The sequence below is a fragment of the Zingiber officinale genome, chromosome 7B (assembly GCF_018446385.1).
Source record: "Zingiber officinale cultivar Zhangliang chromosome 7B, Zo_v1.1, whole genome shotgun sequence".
NCBI lineage: Eukaryota > Viridiplantae > Streptophyta > Magnoliopsida > Zingiberales > Zingiberaceae > Zingiber > Zingiber officinale.
Window position 1 is genome coordinate 119,199,522 of NC_055999.1, and position 24,183 is coordinate 119,223,704.

The 24,183-nt window shown below is 39.7% G+C and overlaps 2 protein-coding genes and 1 long non-coding RNA gene across 3 annotated transcripts; 2 read left to right on the forward strand and 1 right to left on the reverse strand.

Moving 5' to 3' along the window:
* The first annotated feature begins 234 nt into the window (after positions 1-234).
* Positions 235-3,892, forward strand: LOC122007268 (peroxisomal (S)-2-hydroxy-acid oxidase GLO3-like). Its single transcript, XM_042563102.1, has 12 exons — positions 235-392; positions 567-733; positions 1,639-1,763; positions 1,973-2,019; positions 2,262-2,339; positions 2,441-2,565; positions 2,668-2,734; positions 2,801-2,863; positions 2,962-3,031; positions 3,101-3,201; positions 3,287-3,391; positions 3,520-3,892. Exons 2-12 carry the CDS (start codon positions 591-593, stop codon positions 3,703-3,705), a joined length of 1,110 nt encoding a protein of 369 aa, XP_042419036.1. The 5' UTR covers positions 235-392; positions 567-590; the 3' UTR covers positions 3,706-3,892.
* Positions 3,893-19,169: 15,277 nt separating this feature from the next.
* Positions 19,170-19,987, reverse strand: LOC122007270. The gene is made up of 2 exons (XR_006118880.1): positions 19,868-19,987; positions 19,170-19,728 (listed from the first exon to the last, which is right to left on the reverse strand). It is a non-coding gene; the product is annotated as an uncharacterized LOC122007270 (long non-coding RNA).
* A 102-nt stretch (positions 19,988-20,089) lies between these two features.
* On the forward strand, positions 20,090-23,943 carry LOC122007269 (peroxisomal (S)-2-hydroxy-acid oxidase GLO3-like). Its single transcript, XM_042563103.1, has 12 exons — positions 20,090-20,356; positions 20,527-20,693; positions 21,724-21,848; positions 22,058-22,104; positions 22,339-22,416; positions 22,517-22,641; positions 22,734-22,800; positions 22,866-22,928; positions 23,028-23,097; positions 23,167-23,267; positions 23,353-23,457; positions 23,586-23,943. Exons 2-12 carry the CDS (start codon positions 20,551-20,553, stop codon positions 23,769-23,771), a joined length of 1,110 nt encoding a protein of 369 aa, XP_042419037.1. The 5' UTR covers positions 20,090-20,356; positions 20,527-20,550; the 3' UTR covers positions 23,772-23,943.
* Positions 23,944-24,183: the final 240 nt, after the last annotated feature.

The following is a 24,183-nucleotide window of genomic DNA, read 5'->3' on the forward strand; positions in this document are numbered from 1 at the left end:
GATATTCCATCATCTGTATCATGTTAATGTCAGATTACACTTTTGACTCCGGCGCCGGCAGTCGCCTGAGAGGAGCAGTGGCGGTATATATATATCGGTCGATGCCACCGGCAACATTCTACACCCGTTGAAAATTGATGTATTACCAACTCAATCCCCATCCATATTCTACACCCGTTGAAAATCGATGTATTACCAACTCAATCCCCATCCATAGACTGTTTGCGATAATGCCTCACCATGTTAACCTTACCTGGATTCCTTTGTCTCTATGTGCTTCTTTTTTTCTTCAATAATTCAGTGGAGGCCTTGTTTGTTCTCCTTCTCTTTCACCATAAGCTGTCTGCTGGATATGCTTGAATATTGTTGAGATCTCCAAGATCTGTGTACAGGTGATGAAGGATTCCATGCATTTTCCTTTTGCTGTTCTTATTATGAGTAGTCTTGAGTCCATCTCTTAGACACTTGCTTGATATAATTACTGAAAGAGGGGATTTCTGTCTGTTCTTTCTTTTATATGAATGATAAGAAAAGTTTTTCCTTCTTTTCTTCTTCATTTGATTCAGAGACAGATTGACTAGGCGTTTGGCATGAGGATGGAAATCACCAATGTTTCTGAATATGAGAAAATTGCCAAGCAGAAGTTACCAAAGATGATATATGATTTCATTGCATCAGGAGCTGAAGATCAGTGGACACTAAGGGAGAATCGAAGCGCATTCTCGAGGATTCTGTGAGTATATTGTGTTTTAGCATACAATTTATTGTCCTTTTAGTATTAGATCCTGAGAGAATCCATGGCTGATCTTAGCGATATTTGGTCTTGTTCTTGGTGCTGAGGGAGTTGCTTGCTAGTGCTGTCATTCTTCAAACTCAACGAGATCCAAGAAAAAAGGAACACAATACACCGAGCAATAGTTGAGAAACCTCATCTGATTCTGCAAATTGTAGTGCATGGGTAAAATGGTCTCGTCTCTGTTGTCGAGCACTCAAACAATCTGTTCTACTAAATAGGAAGGAAAGCTAGTCTCATGTATTACATGCCTTGTTAGGGCCGTAAATGAGCCAATTCAGGCCAAACGAAGCTTAAAATGAACTAAGCTATTGAAATTGTTGTTCAATCTTAGGTTTGATTTTTTTTTTACAAGCTTGAGCTTGGTTTGTTTAGATGTTATCAAGGAGTCAGAGTCAGTTCAAGATTGTTTGAAAATTTTACAGTTTTAAACTTCTTTTATTGACTATTAAACTTGATAATACAAACTTGTTTGTTCATTTTAAAAGTTTCTTTGTTTATATGCCATGTTGATGAGTATTTTATTAATGAAAATGATTCACAAATTTTATTCATGAACATTATTTAAGAAAAATTCACAATCTGTTCATGAACATTAACGAGCTGAACACATATGTGTTCAAACTTGTTTATTCAGTTTAATAAGTTGTTCAAGTTTGTTCATTTGACTTTATGTATATTGAATGAACATAAACTCTCCTACCAAGCCGAACACAAGTTTGCTCGTGAACGTTAGCTTCATTTATAGCTTTATCATTGTCAATTCTCTAGTTTTGATATCTGATAAATGCAGTTATTGGATCTAAATCTGATACTTTTTGCAATGTTTTTTTTCCTTCTTCTAGTTTTCGACCGCGTATTCTGGTTGATGTATCAAACATCAATATGACCACAACAGTCTTGGGTTTCAAGATTTCGATGCGGATCATGATTGCCCCTACATCTGTGCAAAAGATGGCACATCCTGAAGGTTTGTCCCTAGCACTTGAGAATAGTACTATTTGATTGTATTTTGTGGCTACTTTCTCTCTTCGTGTTCGACCTCGGTTAGGCTTCACATTCGAACCATGTTCTCTTCATGCATTTGCAATTCACTCACTTAAGTAGGAAGAAGATATACTAATCGAATTGGCTAATTTACTTATTGTAGTTTTTGTGTATCTTGTAATGACCAAACAGGGGAACTTGCAACAGCTAGAGCAGCATCAGCAGCCAACACTATCATGGTTTGTTGTTATACATACTAGAATTTCTTGTGTCGCAGTTTATCGTTCTTTTGTCATCGGTAATGTAATAGAAAATCTTGCTCATCGCTTAGAAATATAATAGAAAATCTCACATTTGAGACAAGTGAATTACTATCAACTTTGTTTGCTGGTTATAACCAATTCAATGTCTTATCACTTCTAGTTTGTTATTCGTAATAAATTGATTTCCTTGCTATCCTTCTGCCTGTTCTGTGTTGTAGACATTATCCTCATGTTCGACTTCCAGTGTCGAAGAAGTTAACTCAACAGGGCCCGGAGTTCGCTTCTTCCAACTCTATGTAATTATGCATATTCAAGTCTTGTTTCTGGCTTTGCTTCTTTTCATTAACTTTGCTTCCTGATTATCGATCATGTTCTTGGTATTTGAATCTGTCGGTAGGTCTACGAGGACAGAAATATAGTGAGGCAGATCGTCGGAAGAGCTGAGAAGGCAGGCTTCAAGGCGATTGTACTCACAGTGGACAGACCGAGACTTGGAAGAAAAGAAGCCGACATTAAGAACAGGTCTTACATTCCATGAGGGTGTCCATTTCTGTATTTGATACTGATGGGTATGTTTCATAATTCGATTCTTAATCTAAAAATCCGATTCTCGGTTCAATTCAGATTCACTTTACCGCCTTCTTTGAAACTCAAGAACTTAGAGGAGTTGAACATCAAAAAGATGGATATGGTAGGCCCTTGTGAATCTTGTTTTCCTATCATGCTGCTTACAAACAATATGTGGAAATTTTTGTAGCCTAATGATTCGGGGCTACCATTATACGTCGGAAGCCAAATTGTTCGTTCCCTATCGTGGAAGGTGCGTCGATTCTAAGCACTCGCAAAGACACCGACACCCGATTAACATAACAAAGAAAGTTAGACATCCTATTGCTACTTATAACATTGTTTGTGCAGGATGTGAAGTGGTTGCAGACAATTACAAGCCTCCCAATTATATTGAAAGGAGTCATGACTGCCGAGGACAGTAAGCAATCAGTAACGCCGATGTTTTTGTTTTCGACATGATCATATCTATCGTTTCTGGCAATTGCAGCTCGATTGGCCGTTCGAGCTGGAGTTGCTGGCATCGTCGTGTCTAACCATGGTGGTCGTCAGCTCGATTATGTCCCGGCAAGCATTACTTGTTTGGAAGAGGTACATAAACATGTTTAGTATTCGCAATCTTGAATTTCCGAGATGTCTACTTATCGTAAATTCAATTGATTGACGACTAAACCAGGTTGTCAAAGCAGCTCAAGGGAAAGTCCCAGTGTTCTTGGATGGGGGTATCCGTCGAGGCACTGACATCTTCAAGGCCTTAGCCTTAGGAGCTTCCGGAGTATTTGTAAGTGTTTTCTTCTTGAATGCGGATAACCATTCTTCGTGTCTCGATAAATTTAGCCATTTTCAAGAAGATAAAGGATTATGAATGCTTTCCCCTCTACTTAGTTAACTCTCCCTTGTTGATTGCAGATCGGAAGGCCAGTGGTTTTTGCATTGGCAGCCGACGGAGAGGCTGGTGTTCGGAAGGTGCTCCAAATGCTTTCAGATGAGCTCGAGCTCACCATGGCCTTGAGTGGCTGCACCTCCATCGAGCAAATCACTCGGAATCATGTCGTGACTGAGTCGGATTCGAATCGAAATCTCTCGAAGATGTAGATCAAAGCAACTTCATCGTAATAATCTTGTTGATGCAATTTGAGTGATGGTGTAGACTTCAACCGGAATAAGTTTGTTTTGGGGAGGGAAAATTTTAAGACTTTTGGATGTGGTTGTGAAGGATGATCCTTCAACGACTATAATTTCTATATCTTTCAAGTCAGCCACTCACCGTAATTCTCTCGCATATGTTGACAATCTCAAGTAGAATGAGTATCCGATTGATGATAAGCGTAATAACAATTCCCCTCAAGGAGCCCTTCACCCGACTCAAGAGTAGGGATTGGGGTCATTTCCACCGTCTGCACAATTTTTCCTCCTCTCTGATTTGCGAGTTCTCTATTATGCAAAAGAAGAGAAGGAGTTTTACGGTCTAGCTGACTAGAGGTGGGAATCAGAGTTAGAAGTTGCTTTATCTTCATAGACTAAGCTTCCTCAAAATGGACGTACTTTATTGCTCGGGCTTGCAAGCCGTCGAAATCGATGGGAGACTTCTTTACTTGAGAGACCTAAAGAAATCTCTATCTATCAAACCTCGTGAGAATATACTGATTAGCACATTCGATGTAACTGAGGAAACATCCATGATTACTTAGTTATACTATTGTAAATATTTCTTAAAAGTTCTTTGAGTTTATGCTTAAGGGCGAACTAATTGTGTGGAGGTTTTTAATACCTCCGACGGCGGACAAAGTGATGCATGAACATTGTCTTGAATCCTTCAAACATTCAAATGTAAGAAGCAGGGAGACGACTCGGCATTTAATGTCATCTGTGATTGAATCACCTTTAAACCAAAGACGACTCGGCATTTAATGTCATCTGTATTGATACAACATGAAAATATTTTCAAACTTACATCTATGGTCTTCGAGAATAGTTGTTCTATTATATTCCCCAATCTGCAGTGCTTGGAAATGTCGCAACAGTTCGTCTTGAGGGATATTTCTAGAAATTGAGGGCCTTGAGAGGCCTTCGCTAAATGTAGGAGCTTTTCCCTTCAAAGCGTCCCGATGTGGGGTCTCTCCTGAAGATTCCAAGGATGACGCTCGCCCAACCGACATCCCAATTAGAGTGAGGATTGCAGCCGAGGGTATTCCGGTTGGTCGGGTCAACCTTTGATGAGGCGCTTGCGGAGCTTCAGGGGATTGAAGTGGATGAAGGGTTAGGTACTAATAGTATTGGTTGTTGGGGTTGTCCTTACAACATTTCATGTGCCATTGCAACGACCAACTTGTTTAAATCATCCATTGCTATGATGATAACTGATAACGTTGGATCTTCCGATGTCATCTATTTCAAAATCTTAGTTCAGCTCATAACTTAGTGTTTCCCATTGACAGTGTCAATTTGATCTTTCTTGAGACCGCCGACGAATGAACCACCAGTAAGTTGGCATTGAGGTTGACTTTGTCTTCGCTCACCCAGGAACAATTAAGGTTTGTGGAGAGATCCGTTGGAGCCTGATCGGGAGAAAACAATGAGAGGGTTAAAATAACGACCGGGGGTTCCCTAGCACAGTTACTCCGAAGTTCAAGTAAGTCTTCAATTGGGGAGAATGAAGAAAACTGTGGTTTCAGATTTCTCAAAGTACTTAGATATTTGTGCAAGTACTTATTGCCTACGGGAGCAAGCGACCTTTTATAGAGTTGTAGTTGTACCTTCACGTTCTCCACGTGTTCCAAAATTTTCACTTAGGTTATTCATGTTTCCTAGAATAAATGGATACGTTTTCCCACGTTTTTCAAAGAAAATGGCTACGTTATCCGTATCTTTCGTGAGCAATGGCTCCATGCCTCTCCTGTGAAGTCAGGATCAATACAGATACAAAGATTGCACGAAGCTAGAAGCGGCGTAGAGTCGAGGACGATCCCGAGCCGGGAGTGTCTAGAGTCGGGGGATGATTCGGAGCCGAGAGTGCTATGGAGTCGGGGAATGACTTGGACTATACATTGCCTGGGGAGCATATGCAATGTGAGCATTAAACACAATCAACTAACTGTAGATTTCAGGGTTTAGTTCTACCTTTGGTTGACAAAATAGCGCATGCAAAATGCCATCCTTGAACTCCTAATTAGGAAGTGTTAGATGTGGCCATCTTTTTCATCATCCATAAAGAATTCAGAAAATTAAAAAATTGTGACAGATCATATAATTAAACATGTTTTTGTTGTCAGATTAAAGATTTAATCTTGAGAAATTCTTACGATCAACTTTTGATTTGAGGTGGGGCATCAATTAAAAAATGGAAGACGATGTGTTTCTTAGCTTGATCTTTAATGCCTTTGCTTTCTCATATTTTAAGTATGATTTCATTTCTCTTCTCACTTTCATGTTGAGTATTATATATTCTTAGTCAAAGCTGTACTTTGATAAAATATTTAATATTATTTAATCCACCTGTATCTGATTAATTGATGAACGAACATTAGGTAATATAACGTCTGTTTTCGTTTTGGATTTATCCGTTTTAATTTATTATTTAGGATATATCATCTATCTCTATTTTTTCCCTAGTTCTATGATTATCTTCGATGCCCCTGGGGTCATGGATCTATGGTGTTATGGTTGGATATTCAGATGATCGCTCAGTCACTCATAATTCAATTCTTAATTAAGGTATATTTGTAGAAATTTTTCCTTCAAATAACGCATAATTACAGGATGTTAGACTCTTGGGCTACCCACTTTTTTCAATTTATCCTGATGATCAATAAAAAAATTCTATTAGACCATATCGATGATGCCAAATTGTATATCTACATATTTCAGGTATATATGTACCTAAAGAAATGAGACATTACGGAACTTTCTCCATATCTCGACTACTCGTTGAATGTAATTGATAAGATTAAAAAATTTTATCATTTGTCCGAGTCTTTTGGTTTTGTTTGAATCTTTTGCTTATCGATTAGTTTTAGTGGGATCCTATTAATTAGGAGATAGTGGATGAAATATTCTACTGTAAAAGCCTATAAATAGGCTCTAGTTCTTCTTTCTGAAGAAGTAATAAAATCTTTTATGCAAAGTAGAAGCCTTTGTTTAGTGTCTTGCGTTCCTCTTGTCTTGTTAACACTGGTATCAGAGCGAGATTGGAGAACTGGTCCGCCATTAAAAAAGAGAGGTTGAGTTGTGTGAATATTTTTGTGAAAAAAAAAAGGTTGAGTTTGAGTTTTTTTTCTGCAGCAGCAGTATATTATTATGATGTCTGACAACTTTGTTCAACCAGCAATTCCTCGCTTTGATGGTCACTATGACCATTGGAGCATGTTAATGGAGAATTTTTTGAGATCCAAGGAGTATTGGCAGGTTGTTGAATCTGGAGTAGCAGAACCAGCAGCTGGAGAAGTACTAACAAGTGCACAAAAAACGGAATTAGATGCATTGAAGCTGAAGGATCTCAAGGCAAAGAACTATTTTTTCCAAGCCATAGATCGAGCAACCTTGGAGACAATTCTTAGCAAAGAAACATCCAAGGATATTTGGGATTGCATGAAGAAGAAGTATCAAGGGAATGCCAAGGCTAAGAGGGTGCAGCTTCAAGGTCTTCGGACAGAATTCGAGACTTTACGCATGAAGTCTGGGGAATCTGTTTTAGATTTTTTTGCAAGAAACATGACAATTGCCAACAAAATGAGGATATATGGTGAAAAAATGCAAGACGTCACCATTGTTGAGAAGATTCTTCGATCAATGACACCAAAATTTAATTTTGTTGTTTGTTCAATAGAAGAGTCAAAAGATATTGATAAACTTATAATTGATGAGTTGCAGAGTTCATTGTTGGTTCATGAACAAAAACTCACCCAACAAGACAAAGAGGAGCAAGCATTGAAAGTTTCAACAGAAAATCAGTCAACACAAAGAGGAGATAGAAGGCAAGGAAGAGGAAAATTCAAAGCAAGAGGAAGTAATTATCGTGATAGCCAACAACAACGCTACCATTACCAAGAAAATCAATCTCGTGGAAGAGAAAGAGGAGGTAATCACTCAACAACTTATAAACATAAATCAGCAGATAAGTCCAATATTGAATGTTATAGATGTCATAAGTATGGCCATTATCAATCAGAATGTCATACTAATCTGAATAAGCAATATGAAGAAAGATCTAACCTTGTTGAAAAGGAAGAAGAGGTCTCTCTCCTAATGGTGTGCCATGTAAATGAAGAAACCCAGCAAAATATGTGGTATCTGGATACTGGTTGCAGTAATCACATGTGTGGAGATAAAATGACATTTTCTGAACTGGATGAATCATTCCGGAACACAGTCAAGTTTGGTGATAACTCTACCATTTCTGTTATGGGAAAAGGAATGGTAACTATCCAAACCAAAAGAAATTCTTCTCATACAATATCTAATGTTCTTTTTGTCCCAGATCTAAAGACCAATCTCCTTAGTATTGGTCAGCTGCAAGAAAAAGGGCATGAGATTTCTATTAAAGATGGAGTGTGCCAAATTCAAGATGCAAAGATGGGTTTAATTGCTCAAGTTAACATGACAGCAAATCGCATGTTCCCACTCTACTTGAACAATACTACTCATTCATGTTTTTCAGCAAAAGTGAATGATGTTTCATGGCTATGGCATTTTCGTTATGGCCACCTAAACTTTAGTGGATTGAAGACTTTGCAGCAAAAAAATATGGTAACTGGACTTCCTCAAATTATTGCTCCTTCTGAAGTTTGTGAAGAATGTGTTGTTAGCAAACAACATAGAAACTATTTTCCAAAAGGAAAATCATGGAGAGCAAAGAAAGCTTTGGAGTTGGTGCATTCCGACTTGTGTGGCCCAATTAATCCATATTCAAATGGAGGTAAGAGATATATAATCACCTTCATTGATGATTTTAGTAGGAAATCATGGGTATATTTTTTGCAAGAAAAATCTGAAGCATTTACAGCTTTTAAGAGCTATAAAGCGCTAGTTGAGAAAGAAACAGGCAATCCAATCAAAGTTCTACGCACAGATCGTGGTGGAGAATATCTCTCACAAGAATTTTCAAATTTTTGTGAAAATCATGGAATCAAAAGACAACTAACTGCGGCTTATACTCCTCAACAGAATGACGTTTGTGAGCGAAAAAACCGTACTATTTTGAATATGGTGCGAAGTCTTTTGGCAAAATGCGGCATTTCAAAAGCTTTTTGGCCTGAAGCAGTCAACTGGAGTATCCATATATTAAACAGAAGTCCTACACTTGCAGTTCAGAATATGACACCAGAAGAAGCATGGAGCAATCAAAAACCAAAGGTAGATTATCTCAGAATTTTTGGATGTATTGCTTATGCTCATATTCCAGATCAGAAGAGGATCAAACTTGATGACAAGGGAGAAAAATGTATATTTCTTGGTGTTAGTGATCAATCAAAAGCTTATAAGCTTTATAATCCTATCACCAAGAAAATTATTATCAGCCGAGATGTGGTTTTTGAAGAAGGAAAATTTTGGCAATGGAACAACAACTCTACTGAAGAACTAATACCTACGAGCTTTGATGGAGTTGATGAAGAACGACAATCAACAACAGAAAATAATCAACAACTTTCATCAAATGAAGTAGATGCTCCAAGCTTGCCAACAATAGTAGAAAGTGAAGAACTACCTCGACGCACTAGAAGAAGACCTGCTTGGATGACAGACTATGAGGTAACTAGAATTGGTCAATCTGATGATCCACTTACATACTTTGCCCTATTTTCCAATTGTGATCCTACAGTTTTTGAAGAAGCTGTCAAGGAATCAAAATGGCGAAAGGCTATGGATGAAGAAATTAAAGCCATTGAACGGAACAATACATGGGAGTTAACTGATCTTCCAAAAGGGCATAAAACTATTGGGGTCAAGTGGATATACAAGACAAAATTGAAAGAAAATGGTGAAATTGACAAGCACAAGGCACGCTTAGTTGCAAAAGGCTACAAGCAAGAATTTGGTGTGGATTACAAAGAAGTCTTTGCACCAGTTGCAAGACTTGACACAATTAGATTGGTGATAGCATTGGCAGCACAAAGATCGTGGCCTATCTTCCAGTTGGATGTTAAATCAGCATTCCTGCATGGTGAACTTCAAGAAAAGGTATTTATTGATCAACCACCTGGTTATATAAAATCTGGTTGTGAAAATAAAGTTTATAGACTCAAAAAGGCATTATATGGACTGAAACAAGCTCCGCGTGCTTGGTATAGTCGCATAGATGCATATTTTTCAAAGGAAGGGTTTAAAAAATGTCCATATGAACATACACTTTTTACAAAGATTGAAGATGGAAGAAAACTGCTTATAGTTTGCTTATATGTGGATGATCTTATTTTTACTGGAAATGATATTGCCATGATTGCAAAATTTAAAAGATCTATGATGGTTGAATTTGATATGTCTGATCTTGGAAAGATGCATTATTTTTTGGGCATTGAAGTAGTTCAATCAGCAGCTGGAATTTTCATTTCCCAAAAGAAGTATGCACAAGAAATTCTGGACAGGTTTCAAATGAAAAATTGCAACTTTGTTAACACTCTTGCTGAAGCAGGATTGAAGCTAATTCGAAATCCTGAAGGCAGGAAGATTGACAGCACAATTTATAAGCAAATTGTTGGGAGTTTAATGTACTTAACAGCTACAAGACCTGATATTATGCATGCTGTAAGTCTTATCAGCAGATACATGGAAAGTCCAAAGGAGATACATCTTCAAGCCGCGAAGAGAATTTTTAGATACTTAAAAGGAACCATTGAATATGGTTTGTTCTACAAGAAGAATGAAAAATTAGACTTAATTGGTTTTACTGATAGTGATTATGCAGGTGATCTCGATGATAGAAATGTTAGGACCAAAAGTAGCTAGAGGGGGGGGTGAATAGCTCGTCGCGTTCGCTTGGTGCGCTTCGTTGCTTGGCGTTGCTTGTTTCTTCTTGGATGTGCAGCGGAAAATACAGAAACAAACATAAAACGCTAACACTAGGATTTTACTTGGTATCCACCTCACAAGAGGTGACTAATCCAAGGATCCACACCAACGCACACACCCTCCACTAAATAAAACCTCCTTTGTGGTAACTACCAAGGGCGGAGAAGCCCTACAAGACTCAATACAAGAAGAAAGGGAAGGAGTACAAGAAATAGAAGCTTACAAGCTTTACAATGAGTACAAACCCTAACCCTAGCTTCTCTTCTTGGCTTTGATCCGCCTCTTGACTTGGAGAGCTTCCAAGATTCTTCAAGAACTGGCGATCTTGTGAGTGCTGTGGAGGAGCTGGCGAGAATCGAGAAGTTGTCGTTAAAGTTCTGCCGAAGACCACGCTCGCCTTTAACACGCCGACGGTCGGATCCGATCGATTCGAATGTTCGAATCGATCGGGAGGCTGGATCGATCCACGGATCGATCCGAGCGCCTGAGCTAAGCGCTGGATCGATCCACGGATCGATCCGGCGCTTATCGCGCGATCGATCGGTGATCGATCGGGACCTCTGATCGATCCACGGATCGATCCGAGCTTCTGATGAAGAATGCGGATCGATCCACCGATCGATCCACATCTGAATCGATCCACGGATCGATCCGGACTTTTTTGCCCAAAACCAAGTCCCAAACCTCCCTCACCAACATCCGGTCAACCTTGACCTGTTGGTACATCATGCCTCGCATCTGGTCACTCCCTTGACCTGCTAGGACTCCCCACCAAGTGTCCGGTCAATCCCTTTGACCCACTTGGACTTTTACTCGTCGTGCCAAGTATCCGGTCACTCCATTGACCTACTTGGACTTCCACTAGATGTCTGGTCAACCTTGACCCATCTGGACTTCCTTCCTTGCCAAGTATCCAGTCAATCCCTTTGACCTACTTGGACTTCCCAACACCAGATGTCCGATCATCCTTGATCCATCTGGATTTCCTTCCTTGCCAAGTATCCAGTCAATCCCTTTGACCTACTTGGACTTCCCAACACCAGATGTCCGATCATCCTTGATCCATCTGGATTTCCTTCCTTGCCTGGCTTCACTCACCAGGACTTTCACCTAGCTTCACTCACTAGGGTTTTCCATCTGCCTAGTTTCACTCACTAGGACTTTCACCTGGCTTCACTCACCAGGACTTTCACCTAGCTTCACTCACTAGGACTTTCACCTAGCTTCACTCACTAGGGTTTTCCATCTGCCTAGTTTCACTCACTAGGACTTTCACCTGGCTTCACTCACCAGGACTTTCACCTAGCTTCACTCACTAGGACTTTCACCTGGCTTCACTCACCAGGACTTTCACCTAGCTTCACTCACTAGGGTTTTCATTCTGCCTAGCTTCACTCACTAGGACTTTCACCTGGCTTCACTCACCAGGATTTCCTTCTGCCTAGCTTCACTCACTAGGACTTTCACCTGGCTTCACTCACCAGGATTTCCTTCTGCCTAGCTTCACTCACTAGGACTTCCTTCTGCCTAACATGCCAGTTAGGACTTCCCAGTCAAGTATCCGGTCAACCTTGACCTACTTGACTCTTCTTCGATTGATGTCTTATTGTCAAACATCTAAACCCTAACCAAGACTCAGCTTGGTTAACCAGGTCACCCTTGACCTGAGGGATATTGCACCAACAATCTCCCCCTTTTTGATGTTTGACAATACCACAATAACACTTACAATCCCACATGTAAGTTAGGCTAATCCTATAGCCTCCTTCTTCATGCCACTAGGTAATGAACCCATAAATTAAGCTTTCCATTCTCCCCCTAAGAGGGCAAACTCCTCCCTCTAGGTAAGGAAAACCTAACTTACTTCCTTTCATTCTCCCCCTATTGGCACACATCAACCCCCTACAAAAAAACATCAACCCGTCTTTGGACACACATCAACCTATGCTCCAATTTTGGGCACACTTCAACAACTCCATTTGTTGAAGATTCTCCCCCTGAAGAATTGCTCATCGTGATCACACTTTTACTCATTGTGATCAACTCAATATTGAAGGTCCCATACCCTTCATTTAACCTTAACTTCTTCCTCAATGTAGACAAATACCCAACCTTGAGCATTTTCTAACATCTTGAGTTCCCACTTGAAATGATGAGGATATCCACTCCCCATTTATCCCCATTTCAAGTTTAAATGCTCAACCTTGAGCAAGTTCACAAAGGTTAACCACCTTCCAAGGTTCATGAAAATAATTTTCATGTCTTTAAAGAGTCCCTCCCCTAAAGACATGGTGGAAACTTCTGTCATTGCACCAACAATGACTTGGAATCCCTAAACCTTTAGGAAACCCAGATTTAGAAGTTTTGAGGTTCAAATGTTCAAAATTTGAAACAAACCTCAACCTAAACTTCAACTTAGCTTTCCTTTACCATTCCATCCTTGTTTTCAACACGAAAACACCCTTTTTATGTATCCAAATGTATTTTAAGGGTTTGGAATGGTTACCTAGACTAAAATAGGTTCAAAGTGCTGAAATCAGGCTTTCCCAGCCAAAATCAGCAACTTGGATCGATTGGAGTTGGGTTCCAATCGATTGAACCTTTCTGAATCGATCCAGCGATCGATTCAGAATCTGGATCGATCGGTGATCGATCCAGCGAGCTTCTGCGGATTGCCTGAATCGATCCATGGATCGATTCAGGCACTCCAATCGATCCATGGATCGATCGGAGCTCTGATAGTTGCTGAAATTCCATTTCAGTCAACTTCAGAAACCCCTAGAAAATTCTACAAAAATCCAAAAATTATGAAATTTCGTGTAGACATTGTTTAGGGCATATAGTATCAAGGAAAAATAGTTTTCTATGAAAATACATCATATTCTCAAAGATTGACACAAACTTGAAAACTTGCAAAAACTTTAGTGTTTTCTTCAAGTTTGTGTCTAACTATTCAATGGTGATTACTATCAAAAGACAGCCTTCACCAAGGTTTTCCAAAACATTTAAAATATTTTCAAAACCAATATCCCATCATGTTCCTTGGGCATAATGCACATGACTTGTACATTAGCTTTCCCAATGATGGGAAAACACATAACTATGTGTTTTGATGAACTTAAAACTCAAAAGAATGCACTAAATCAACATCTTGAGTTTTGTTCATCATCCTAACATCTCACTTGTATCTAATGTGCACTGAAACACATACAAGTCATCTTATAGGTCTTTGTGAGATGTAAGATTTTGGTTTTGCCCTATTCTAGGGATCATGCATATCTATCTAGGCATTTTGAGAGGTAGACATCCACAAAGGATGTTACTTGTTGATTTACTTGTTAAAAATGTCACTTGTTTATTCCACTTGTTGTAAACAAATGCCACTTGTTTAACTAATGCCATATGTCCTTAATTTTTAAGGAAATAAACATAATGCATGATAATGTTATGGCATACATCAAAATAAAATAGCTTTCAAAAGAAAGATTTCTATAACTACATGATGTATGTATGGCATGACATGGTATTTTTGTATTTTTCATGATAAGTCATGAATGCAAAATACAAATAAGATAAAATATGATGTCATGGCATATTATGAGCAAACAATCATGGCAAGGTTTAGCATAAATAAAATATACCTAGATTACCTATCTAAGTATCCTTAAAACCTTAGCTAAACTTACAACTTAAACCTAGATTGCCCTTAAGTGCGTCAAGAAAACGCCAAAACCTAAATTGGCATTTCTAATTCCCTTGATTAATTTATGCCAATTGAAATTAAGCATATTCCTCAAATGTTGGCATATTTCATTTTTCCACAAGAGTAGCACTTTAAAGTTAAGGCCCGGATTGCCTTAAATTTCCTAAGAACATACCAAAATCCCAACTTGGTAGCTCTTATGAATTTCCCAATATGTGCCTTTTAAGATTAAAATCAACTTTTCACCACTAGGCACATTTTACTCTTTCAAGGAGTAAATAATAGTTCCATTTCATTTTCAAAGGTTAACAAAAACCTTGAAAATGCTCCTTGAGTGTCAATTTCCTCAAAGTTGGGTTAACTACCCTTCTAATCGGAGTTGACACTCTCTAACCCATTTATGGGGTAGAGAAGATGCTCCTAGGAACCCAACACCTATTGGTGCTCCTTGGATGCTCTAGGTACTCACTAGGGATAACTTCCCTAGATACCTTCCTAGTGACCTTGTTGGGCTTCTTAGAAGCCTTGGTCACATTTTCTAGGTCAACCCTAGGGATAGCCTCCCTTGTGACCTTGTTAGTGACTTTCTTAGACTTCTTAGAAGTCTTAGTCACTTTGGTTGCAAAAATACTCTTAGGGATGACTTCCCTAGTATTCTTAACTTGACCTCTAGACCTAGGGTTTATTCCATAACTATATGGAACTCTATGGTAAGAGGGCACATCCTTCTTAGCCTTTGGTTTGTATCCCAAACCTCTATGGCCGTTGGATGACCTTTGTGCTCCTAGACCTAGGCTATGCTCATTTTGCCCTAATAAGATATTTTCCATCCTTTTTAGGGTCTTTTCCATTTTATCAAGTCTTGATCTCAAGACTTGATTTTCTATCATTAAATCCTTAGAATTTAGTTTTTCATTAAGTCCATGAGCATTTTGGTTTCTAGGCTTGTATCTAAAATCCTTAGAGTTATTGCCTAGACTTTTACCTACATTCCTAACCCTAGGAGTGATAGTCTTAGCATGTAGGGCCACATGCTTTTCCTTAAAGCCCTCATGCTTTCTATTCTTATGGTAAATTGCATTAAAATGATAAAAGTTAGACCTATCATGCTTTTTACCATAATGTAAAGGAGTAGGCTCAATAAATGTTACCTTCTTCTTTACCTTGGAGGCTCCCCCTTGACTAGTGCCTCCTTGAGCCTTGACCCTCTTCTTCCCCTTGGGGCATTGACTACGATAATGCCCCTTTTGATTGCAAGAGAAGCATATGATATGCTCCTTGCTCTTCTTTGTATTGGAGATGGTCTCCTTGGGCTTCACCTTGCCCTTTTGTGCCACTTGGCCCTTCTTCTTGGCTAATTTAGGGCACTTGCTCTTGTAGTGCCCATGTTCCCTACATTCAAAGCATATAATATGATTTTTATTATTAATTGAAATATTTATATCTTTGCTTGTAGGGGTGGCATCTTTTTCTTTGGATCCGGAGGTAGAAGCTTCCTCTTGATCGGACCTTGATTCTCCTCCATTTGATTTTTCTTGACTTGTGGAGGTAGAAGCTTCTTCCTCCTTTTCTTCTCTTGACCCGGATGTAGAAGCTTCTCCTTCTTCTTGATCCGGCGTCACCAAGGATTGCTCCCCCTCAATCCTAGAGGTGGAGGCTTCATCATCTTGAATATGAAACAAGGAATATGCTCCCTCCTTGTTCCCTTCGTTGCATTCCCTTGAGGATGAAGCTTCTTGGATTTCCTCTTCTTCGGAGGTTGAGCATCTCTCAACCTCGGAATCCTCCTCTTGGTCTTGCTCCAAAGAGTCTCCCTCTCTGGATTCTTCTTGATCTCGTACAGTGGAGGGGATCTCTTCATGAAGCTTGGCCAATTTGCTCCAAAGCTCCTTGGCATCTTTGAATTCTCCAACTTGAGCCAAGATGTGGCTAGGCAATAAGTTGACCAAAAGCTTGGTCACTTTGTCATTTGCCTCGCCCCTTTTAATTTGCTCCGAGCTCCATCTGCTTTTCTTTAGAAGCTTGCCCTTGGAGTTCGTTGGAGCCTTCAAGCCTTCCATTAGAGCAAACCATTGCTCTATCTCCATCATAAGAAAGTTTTCGATTCTTGATCTCCAAGAATCAAAACTTGTGGAAGTGTATGGTGGAGCCACCCTTGTGTCAAATCCAAGTCCATCTTGGAATTGCATCTTGAAGTTGAGCTTGATGAAGTCTTGAACTTGAAGAATTTGCTCCGACTTCTTCACCCTCTAGCTTTTCTTGATATGCTTGACCCTTCCCGATGATTCCGGTGAAGAGCGCCTTGCTCGATACCACTTGTTAGGACCAAAAGTAGCTAGAGGGGTGAATAGCTCGTCGCGTGCTCGTCGCGCTTAGTTGCTTGGCGTTGCTTGTTTCTTCTTGGATGTGCAGTGGAAAATACAGAAACAAACATAAAACGCTAACACTAGGATTTTACTTGGTATCCACCTCACAAGAGGTGACTAATCCAAGGATCCACACCAACGCACACACCCTCCACTAAATAAACCTCCTTTGTGGTAACTACCAAGGGCGGAGAAGCCCTACAAGACTCAATACAAGAAGAAAGGGAAGGAGTACAAGAAATAGAAGCTTACAAGCTTTACAATGAGTACAAACCCTAACCCTAGCTTCTCTTCTTGGCTTTGATCCGCCTCTTGACTTGGAGAGCTTCCAAGATTCTTCAAGAACTGGCGATCTGAGCTTTGTGAGTGCTGTGGAGGAGCTGGCGAGAATCTGAGAAGTTGTCGTTAAAGTTCTACCGAAGACCACGCTCGCCTGCGGCTTTAAACCCGACGCAACGGTCGGATCCCGATCGATTCGAATGTTCCGAATCGATCGGGGAGGCTTTGGATCGATCCACGGATCGATCCAGAGCGCCTCTGTGCTCTGGAAACGCGCCTGGATCGATCCACGGATCGATCCAGCGCTTATCGCGCGAAGCAGCATCGTCCCGATCGATCGGCTGATCGATCGGGACCTCTGGATCGATCCACGGATCGATCCAGAAGCTTTCTGTTCGCTGGGAAGAATCTGGATCGATCCACTGATCGATCCACAGCCTGGATCGATCCACGGATCGATCCAGCACTTGGTTTTTGCCCAAAACCAAGTCCCAAACCTCCCTCACCAACATCCGGTCAACCTTGACCTGTTGGTACATCATGCCTCGCATCTGGTCACTCCCTTGACCTGCTAGGACTCCCCACCAAGTGTCCGGTCAATCCTTTGACCCACTTGGACTTTTACTCGTCGTGCCAAGTATCCGGTCACTCCATTGACCTACTTGGACTTCCACTAGATGTCTGGTCAACCTTGACCCATCTGGACTTCCTTCCTTGCCAAGTATCCAGTCAATCCCTTTGACCTACTTGGACTTCCCAACACCAGATGTCCGATCATCCTTGATCCATCTGGATTTCCTTCCTTGCCAAGTATCCAGTCAATCCCTTTGACCTACTTGGACTTCCCAACACCAGATGTCCGATCATCCTTGATCCATCTGGATTTCCTTCCTTGCCTGGCTTCACTCACCAGGACTTTCACCTAGCTTCACTCACTAGGGTTTTCCATCTGCCTAGTTTCACTCACTAGGACTTTCACCTGGCTTCACTCACCAGGACTTTCACCTAGCTTCACTCACTAGGACTTTCACCTAGCTTCACTCACTAGGGTTTTCCATCTGCCTAGTTTCACTCACTAGGACTTTCACCTGGCTTCACTCACCAGGACTTTCACCTAGCTTCACTCACTAGGACTTTCACCTGGCTTCACTCACCAGGACTTTCACCTAGCTTCACTCACTAGGGTTTTCATTCTGCCTAGCTTCACTCACTAGGACTTTCACCTGGCTTCACTCACCAGGATTTCCTTCTGCCTAGCTTCACTCACTAGGACTTTCACCTGGCTTCACTCACCAGGATTTCCTTCTGCCTAGTTTCACTCACTAGGACTTCCTTCTGCCTAACATGCCAGTTAGGACTTCCCAGTCAAGTATCCGGTCAACCTTGACCTACTTGACTCTTCTTCGATTGATGTCTTATTGTCAAACATCTAAACCCTAACCAAGACTCAGCTTGGTTAACCAGGTCACCCTTGACCTGAGGGATATTGCACCAACAAGAAAAAGTACTTCTGGATATATTTTTATGATGAGTTCAGCAGCTATTTCATGGTGTTCAAAGAAGCAACCAATTGTGACTTTATCCACAACAGAAGCAGAATTTGTAGCTACAACAGTTTGTGCTTCTCAAGCAATTTGGCTAAAGAACATACTTGAAGAGTTATATTTCAAGCAAGAAGGTGCTGTTAAAATTTATTGTGATAATAGTTCAACTATTAAACTCTCTAAAAATCCCGTCATGCATGGAAGAAGCAAGCACATAGATGTGAGGTTTCACTTTTTAAGAGACTTGACGAAGGATGGAGTAATTGATCTTTACTTCTGCACAAGTGAAGATCAAATTGCTGATATTATGACCAAGCCATTGAAGTTATCTACATTTCAAAGGTTAAGGGGGCTGATTGGAGTATGCCCATTTGATAATTCTTAAACCAAATGTTTTTTTAAAAAACATTTAGTTTAAGGGAGGGTGATAAGATTAAAATTTTTTATCATTTGTCCGAGTCTTTTGGTTTTGTTTGAGTCTTTTGCTTATCGATTAGTTTTAGTGGGATCCTATTAATTAGGAGATAGTGGATGAAATATTCTACTGTAAAAACCTATAAATAGGCTCTGGCTCTTCTTTCTGAAGAAGTAATAAAATCTTCTATGCAAAGTAGAAGCCTTTGTTTAGTGTCTTGCGTTCCTCTTGTCTTGTTGACAGTAATAAGTAGATGAATGATCGATCATTGAAGAATAAGAATAAACTTAAATTACTTTACATAAAATAGCTAAATTTGTTGTCTCCAAAGAGAATCGATCCTTCCACGATAACCATCCTTAAAAAGCAACTCTAAATTAATATATAACATCCTTGCAATTTCTTCTCTAACGCAATTCTCTCTTCTCTGTATAAATATATATAATTGAAAGAACAGAATCAATACAAGAACTTATTCGCTCGCCAGAATCCTGAGAAACAAAAAAATGGCAATTTCAGAGATCTTTTTCTCTAGATTTCGGTCAGCTGATTTCCTTTTGACTCAGCAGAAAAAGATATTCCATCATCTGTATCTTGTTAATGTTAGATTACACTCGATGCCGGCGCCGGCAGTCGCCTTGGAGGAGCAGTGGCGGCAGAGTCCATATATATCGGTCGACGCTACCGGCAGCCGCGCCACACCATGGACACTCCTCCCCCCTTCCCTAATATCTCCGGCGACCTCGCCTGCGGCACTGCCCACCACGAGTACCCCTCGCCGCAGCCGCCGACGCCGCCAGGATAGAGCTGGAGCCCGGCGGAGTAGTCGCGGCGGAAGAGGAGCGCGACGGCGGCGCGCATGCGGAGGCGTACGTCACGTCATCATTTATAGTTTAATAATGGTAATGAGTAAAAAATAATGATAAAACATTAAATAAAAATATACGTGAAATAGCAATCCCCTCTGTCTCTCTCTCTCTCTGCTCATCGCCGGACAAGGTGCTCATCGCTTGCCTAGCTGCTATGATCCCTCTCCACTTTCCTCCCCAAATTCGTTTTTTTCCCCTTAGAAAACGCAAACGAAGCGTGTTGATGTTCATCCACGCCAGAAACCATCATTTCTTCTTTGTTTTCGATGAGAAAATTTGATTTTTCAACATTATGATGCATGTTTGTTCGATTTATGTTTGTTCGATTTATAGATCATATGGAAGAAAGAGGGTGTTCATGTCCATCCACTGTTTGTAAGAATGCCTAGCCACGTGAACCTTACGTGGATTCCTTGTCTTCAGTGTTTAGAATTATGTGCATGTTTTTCCTCCAATAATTCAGTGGAGGCCTTGTTTTTTCCCCTAAGATTCCTCCTTGGTTTTTCCCCTAAGCTTTCTGCTGGATATGCTAGAATATTGTTTAGATCTCCAAGATCTGTGTACAGGTGATGAAGGATTCCATTTTCCTTTTGCTGTTCTTATTATGAGTAGTCTTGAGTCCATCTCTTACATACTTGCTTGATATAATTACTGAAAGAGGGGATTTCTGTCTGTTCTCCCTTTTATATGAATGATAAGAAATTTTTTTTCTTCTTTTCTTCTTCTTTTGACTCAGAGACAGATTGACTAGGCGTTTGGCATGAGGATGGAAATCACCAATGTTTCTGAGTATGAGAAAATTGCCAAGCAGAAGTTACCAAAGATGATATATGATTACTTTGCATCAGGAGCTGAAGATCAGTGGACACTAAGGGAGAATCGAAGCGCATTCTCGAGGATTCTGTGAGTATATTGTGTTTTAGCATACAATTTATTCTCCTTTTAATATTAGATCCTGAGAGTATCCATGGCTGATCTTAGTGGTATTTGGTTTTGTTCCTGGTCCTGAGGGAGTTTCTTGCTATGTCACTTGCATTGTGATCCTTTTAACTTCAATTGAAGGAAAGTTAACTTGCTAATTCATGTTAATGAGATCCAAGAAAAAAGGAACACAATACAGTGACCAATGGTTAAGAAACCTCATCTGATTCAGGAAATTGTAGTGCATAGGTAAAATGGTCTCGCCTGTGTTGTTGGGCACTAGAACCATCTTTTCTACTAAATAGGGTGGAAAGCTAGTCTCATGTATTATATGCCTTATTAAGGCCATAAACAAGCCAAGTTGAGCTAAGCTTTATGGTGTTTAAGTTTATTTGATAAGGTAATCGAATCAAGTCAAATCAAGCCGATTCTAAAATGAATCAAGCCGTTGAAATGATTATTCAAGCTTGACTTGATTTCTTCTTTATGAGCTTGAACTTAGTTTAAGTTTGACTTGAGATTGATTTGTTTAAATGTTATCGAACTCCCCGTTCAAGCTTGTTTAATTGTTTAAAAATTTTACAATTTTAAATTTGTTTGATAGGCTATTAAGCTGGATAATATAAGTTTGTTTGTTCGTTTTGAAAATTTCTTTGTTTATTTGTTATATTGAAGAGAGTTTTATTGATGAACATAATTCACAAACCCATGAACATTGCTCACCAATAGTTTATAATCTTTGTTCATGAATATAAATGAGTTGAATACATGTATATTCACGCTTGTTCATTTAATATAATAAGTTATTCAAGTTTGTTCATTTAATTGACTTTATGTATATTGAATGAGCATAAACACTCATATCAAGTTGAACACAAATTTACTCATGAACGTTTGATTCATTTATACAAATCTCTAGTTTTGAAACTCTGCACACAACATATATGATAAATGCAGTTATTGGATCTAAATCTGATAGTTTTCACAATGTTTTTCTTCTTTCTTCTTCTAGCTTTCGACCCCGTATTCTCGTTGATGTATCGAATATCGATATGACCACAACAATCTTGGGTTTCAAGATTTCGATGCCTATCATGATTGCCCCCACAGCTATGCAGAAGATGGCACATCCTGAAGGTTTCTCCCTAGCACTTGAGAATAGTACTAATATATCGTATTTTGTGGCTACTTTCTCTTTTTGTGTTCGACCTCGGTTAGGCTTCACATTCGAACCATATTCTCTTCATGCTTTAGTAATTCACTAACTTATGTACGAAGAAAATATACTAATCGAGTTGCCTAATTTACTTATTGTAGTTTTTGTGTATCTTGTAATGACCAAACAGGGGAACTTGCAACAGCTAGAGCAGCATCAGCAGCCAACACTATCATGGTTTGTTGTTATACATACTAGAATTTCTTGTGTTGCATTTTATCGTTCTTTTGTCATCGGTAACGTAATAGAAAATCTTGCTCATCACTTAGAAACATAATAGAAAATCTCACATTTGAAACAAGTGAATGACCATCAACTTTGTTTACTGGTCATAACCAATTCACTTCTCCTAGTTTGTTATTCGTAATAAATTGTTTTCTTGACGATCCTTCCTCCTGTTCTGTGTTGTAGACATTATCCTCATGGTCGACTTCTAGTGTCGAAGAAGTTAACTCAACAGGGCCCGGAGTTCGCTTCTTCCAACTCTATGTAATTATGCATATTCAAGTCTTGTTTCTGGCTTCACTTCTTTTCATTAGCTTTGCTTCCTGATATTGATCGTATTCTTCATATTTGAATCTGTTGGTAGGTCTACAAGGACCGAAATGTAGTGAGGCAACTCGTCGGAAGAGCTGAGAAGGCAGGCTTCAAGGCAATTGTACTCACAGTGGACACACCGAGACTCGGAAGAAGAGAAGCTGACATTAAGAACAGGTCTTATATTCCATGGCACTGTATTTGATCCTGATGAGTATGTTTCATAATTCGATTCTTAATCTAAAAATCCGATTCTCGGTTCAATTCAGATTCACTTTACCGCCTTCTCTGACACTCAAGAACTTCGAGGAGCTGAACATCGAAAAGATGGATATGGTAGGCCGTTGTGAATCTTGTTTCCCTATATCATGCTGCTTACAAACAATCTGTGGTTTTTGTAGACTAATGATTCGGGGCTAGCATCGTACGTCGGCAGCCAAGTCGATCGTTCCCTATCGTGGAAGGTGTGTCGATTCTAAGCACTCGCAAAGACACCGACACCCGATTAACGTAACAAAGAAAGTTACAACATCCTATTGCTACTTATCACACTGTTTGTGCAGGATGTGAAGTGGTTGCAGACAATTACAAGCCTCCCAATTATATTGAAAGGAGTCATGACTGCCGAGGACAGTAAGCAATCAGTAACGCTGATGTTTTTGTTTTCGACATGATCATATCCATTGTTTCTGGCAATTGCAGCTCGATTGGCCGTTCAAGCTGGAGTTGCTGGCATCGTCGTGTCTAACCATGGTGCTCGTCAGCTCGATTATGTCCCGGCAACCATTACTTGTTTGGAAGAGGTACATAAACATGTTTAGTATTCACAATCTTGAATTTCCGAGATGTCTACTGATCCTAAATTAAATTGTTTGACGACTAAACTAGGTTGTCAAAGCAGCACAAGGGAAAGTCCCAGTGTTCTTGGATGGGGGTATTCGTCGAGGCACCGACATCTTCAAGGCCTTAGCCTTGGGAGCATCCGGAGTATTTGTAAGTGTTTTCTTCTTGAATGCCGATAACCATTCTTCGTGTCTCGATAAATTTAGCCATTTTCAAGAAGATAAAGGATTATGAATGCTTTCCCCTCTACTTAGATAACTCTCCCTTGTTGATCGCAGATCGGAAGGCCAGTGGTTTTTGCATTGGCAGCCGACGGAGAGGCTGGGGTTCGGAAAGTGCTCCAAATGCTTTCAGACGAGCTCGAGCTCACCATGGCCTTGAGTGGCTGCACCTCCATCGAGCAAATCACTCGGAATCATGTCGTGACTGAGTCGGATTCGAATCGAAATCTCTCGAAGATGTAGATCAAACCAACTTCATCAAAATAATCTTGTTGATGCAATTTGATTGATGGTGTAGACTTCAACCGGAAGGAGTTTGTTTTGTGGAGGGAAAATTTTAAGACTTCAACTATAATTTGCATATCTGCCACTTTAAATTTTTATATTATAAATATACCACTATGAAACTTAAAAACCTTTATACAAATATCATTGAAACTTATGTGAATAGCCAACTCATTATGTTTGTTATTGTGGCGCTCTATATGAAAATTTATGTTCTTTCTAACTTATTTGTTTTATGTGATTGATTTAATATTTGTTGCAGTAGTTTTGATTAAAATTATTATAAGACGAGATGTTTTGGTCAAAATTGCTCAAACGTTTGTCAAAATTGATTCATATTGTAGTAGTTTTAATAATAATTAATATAATA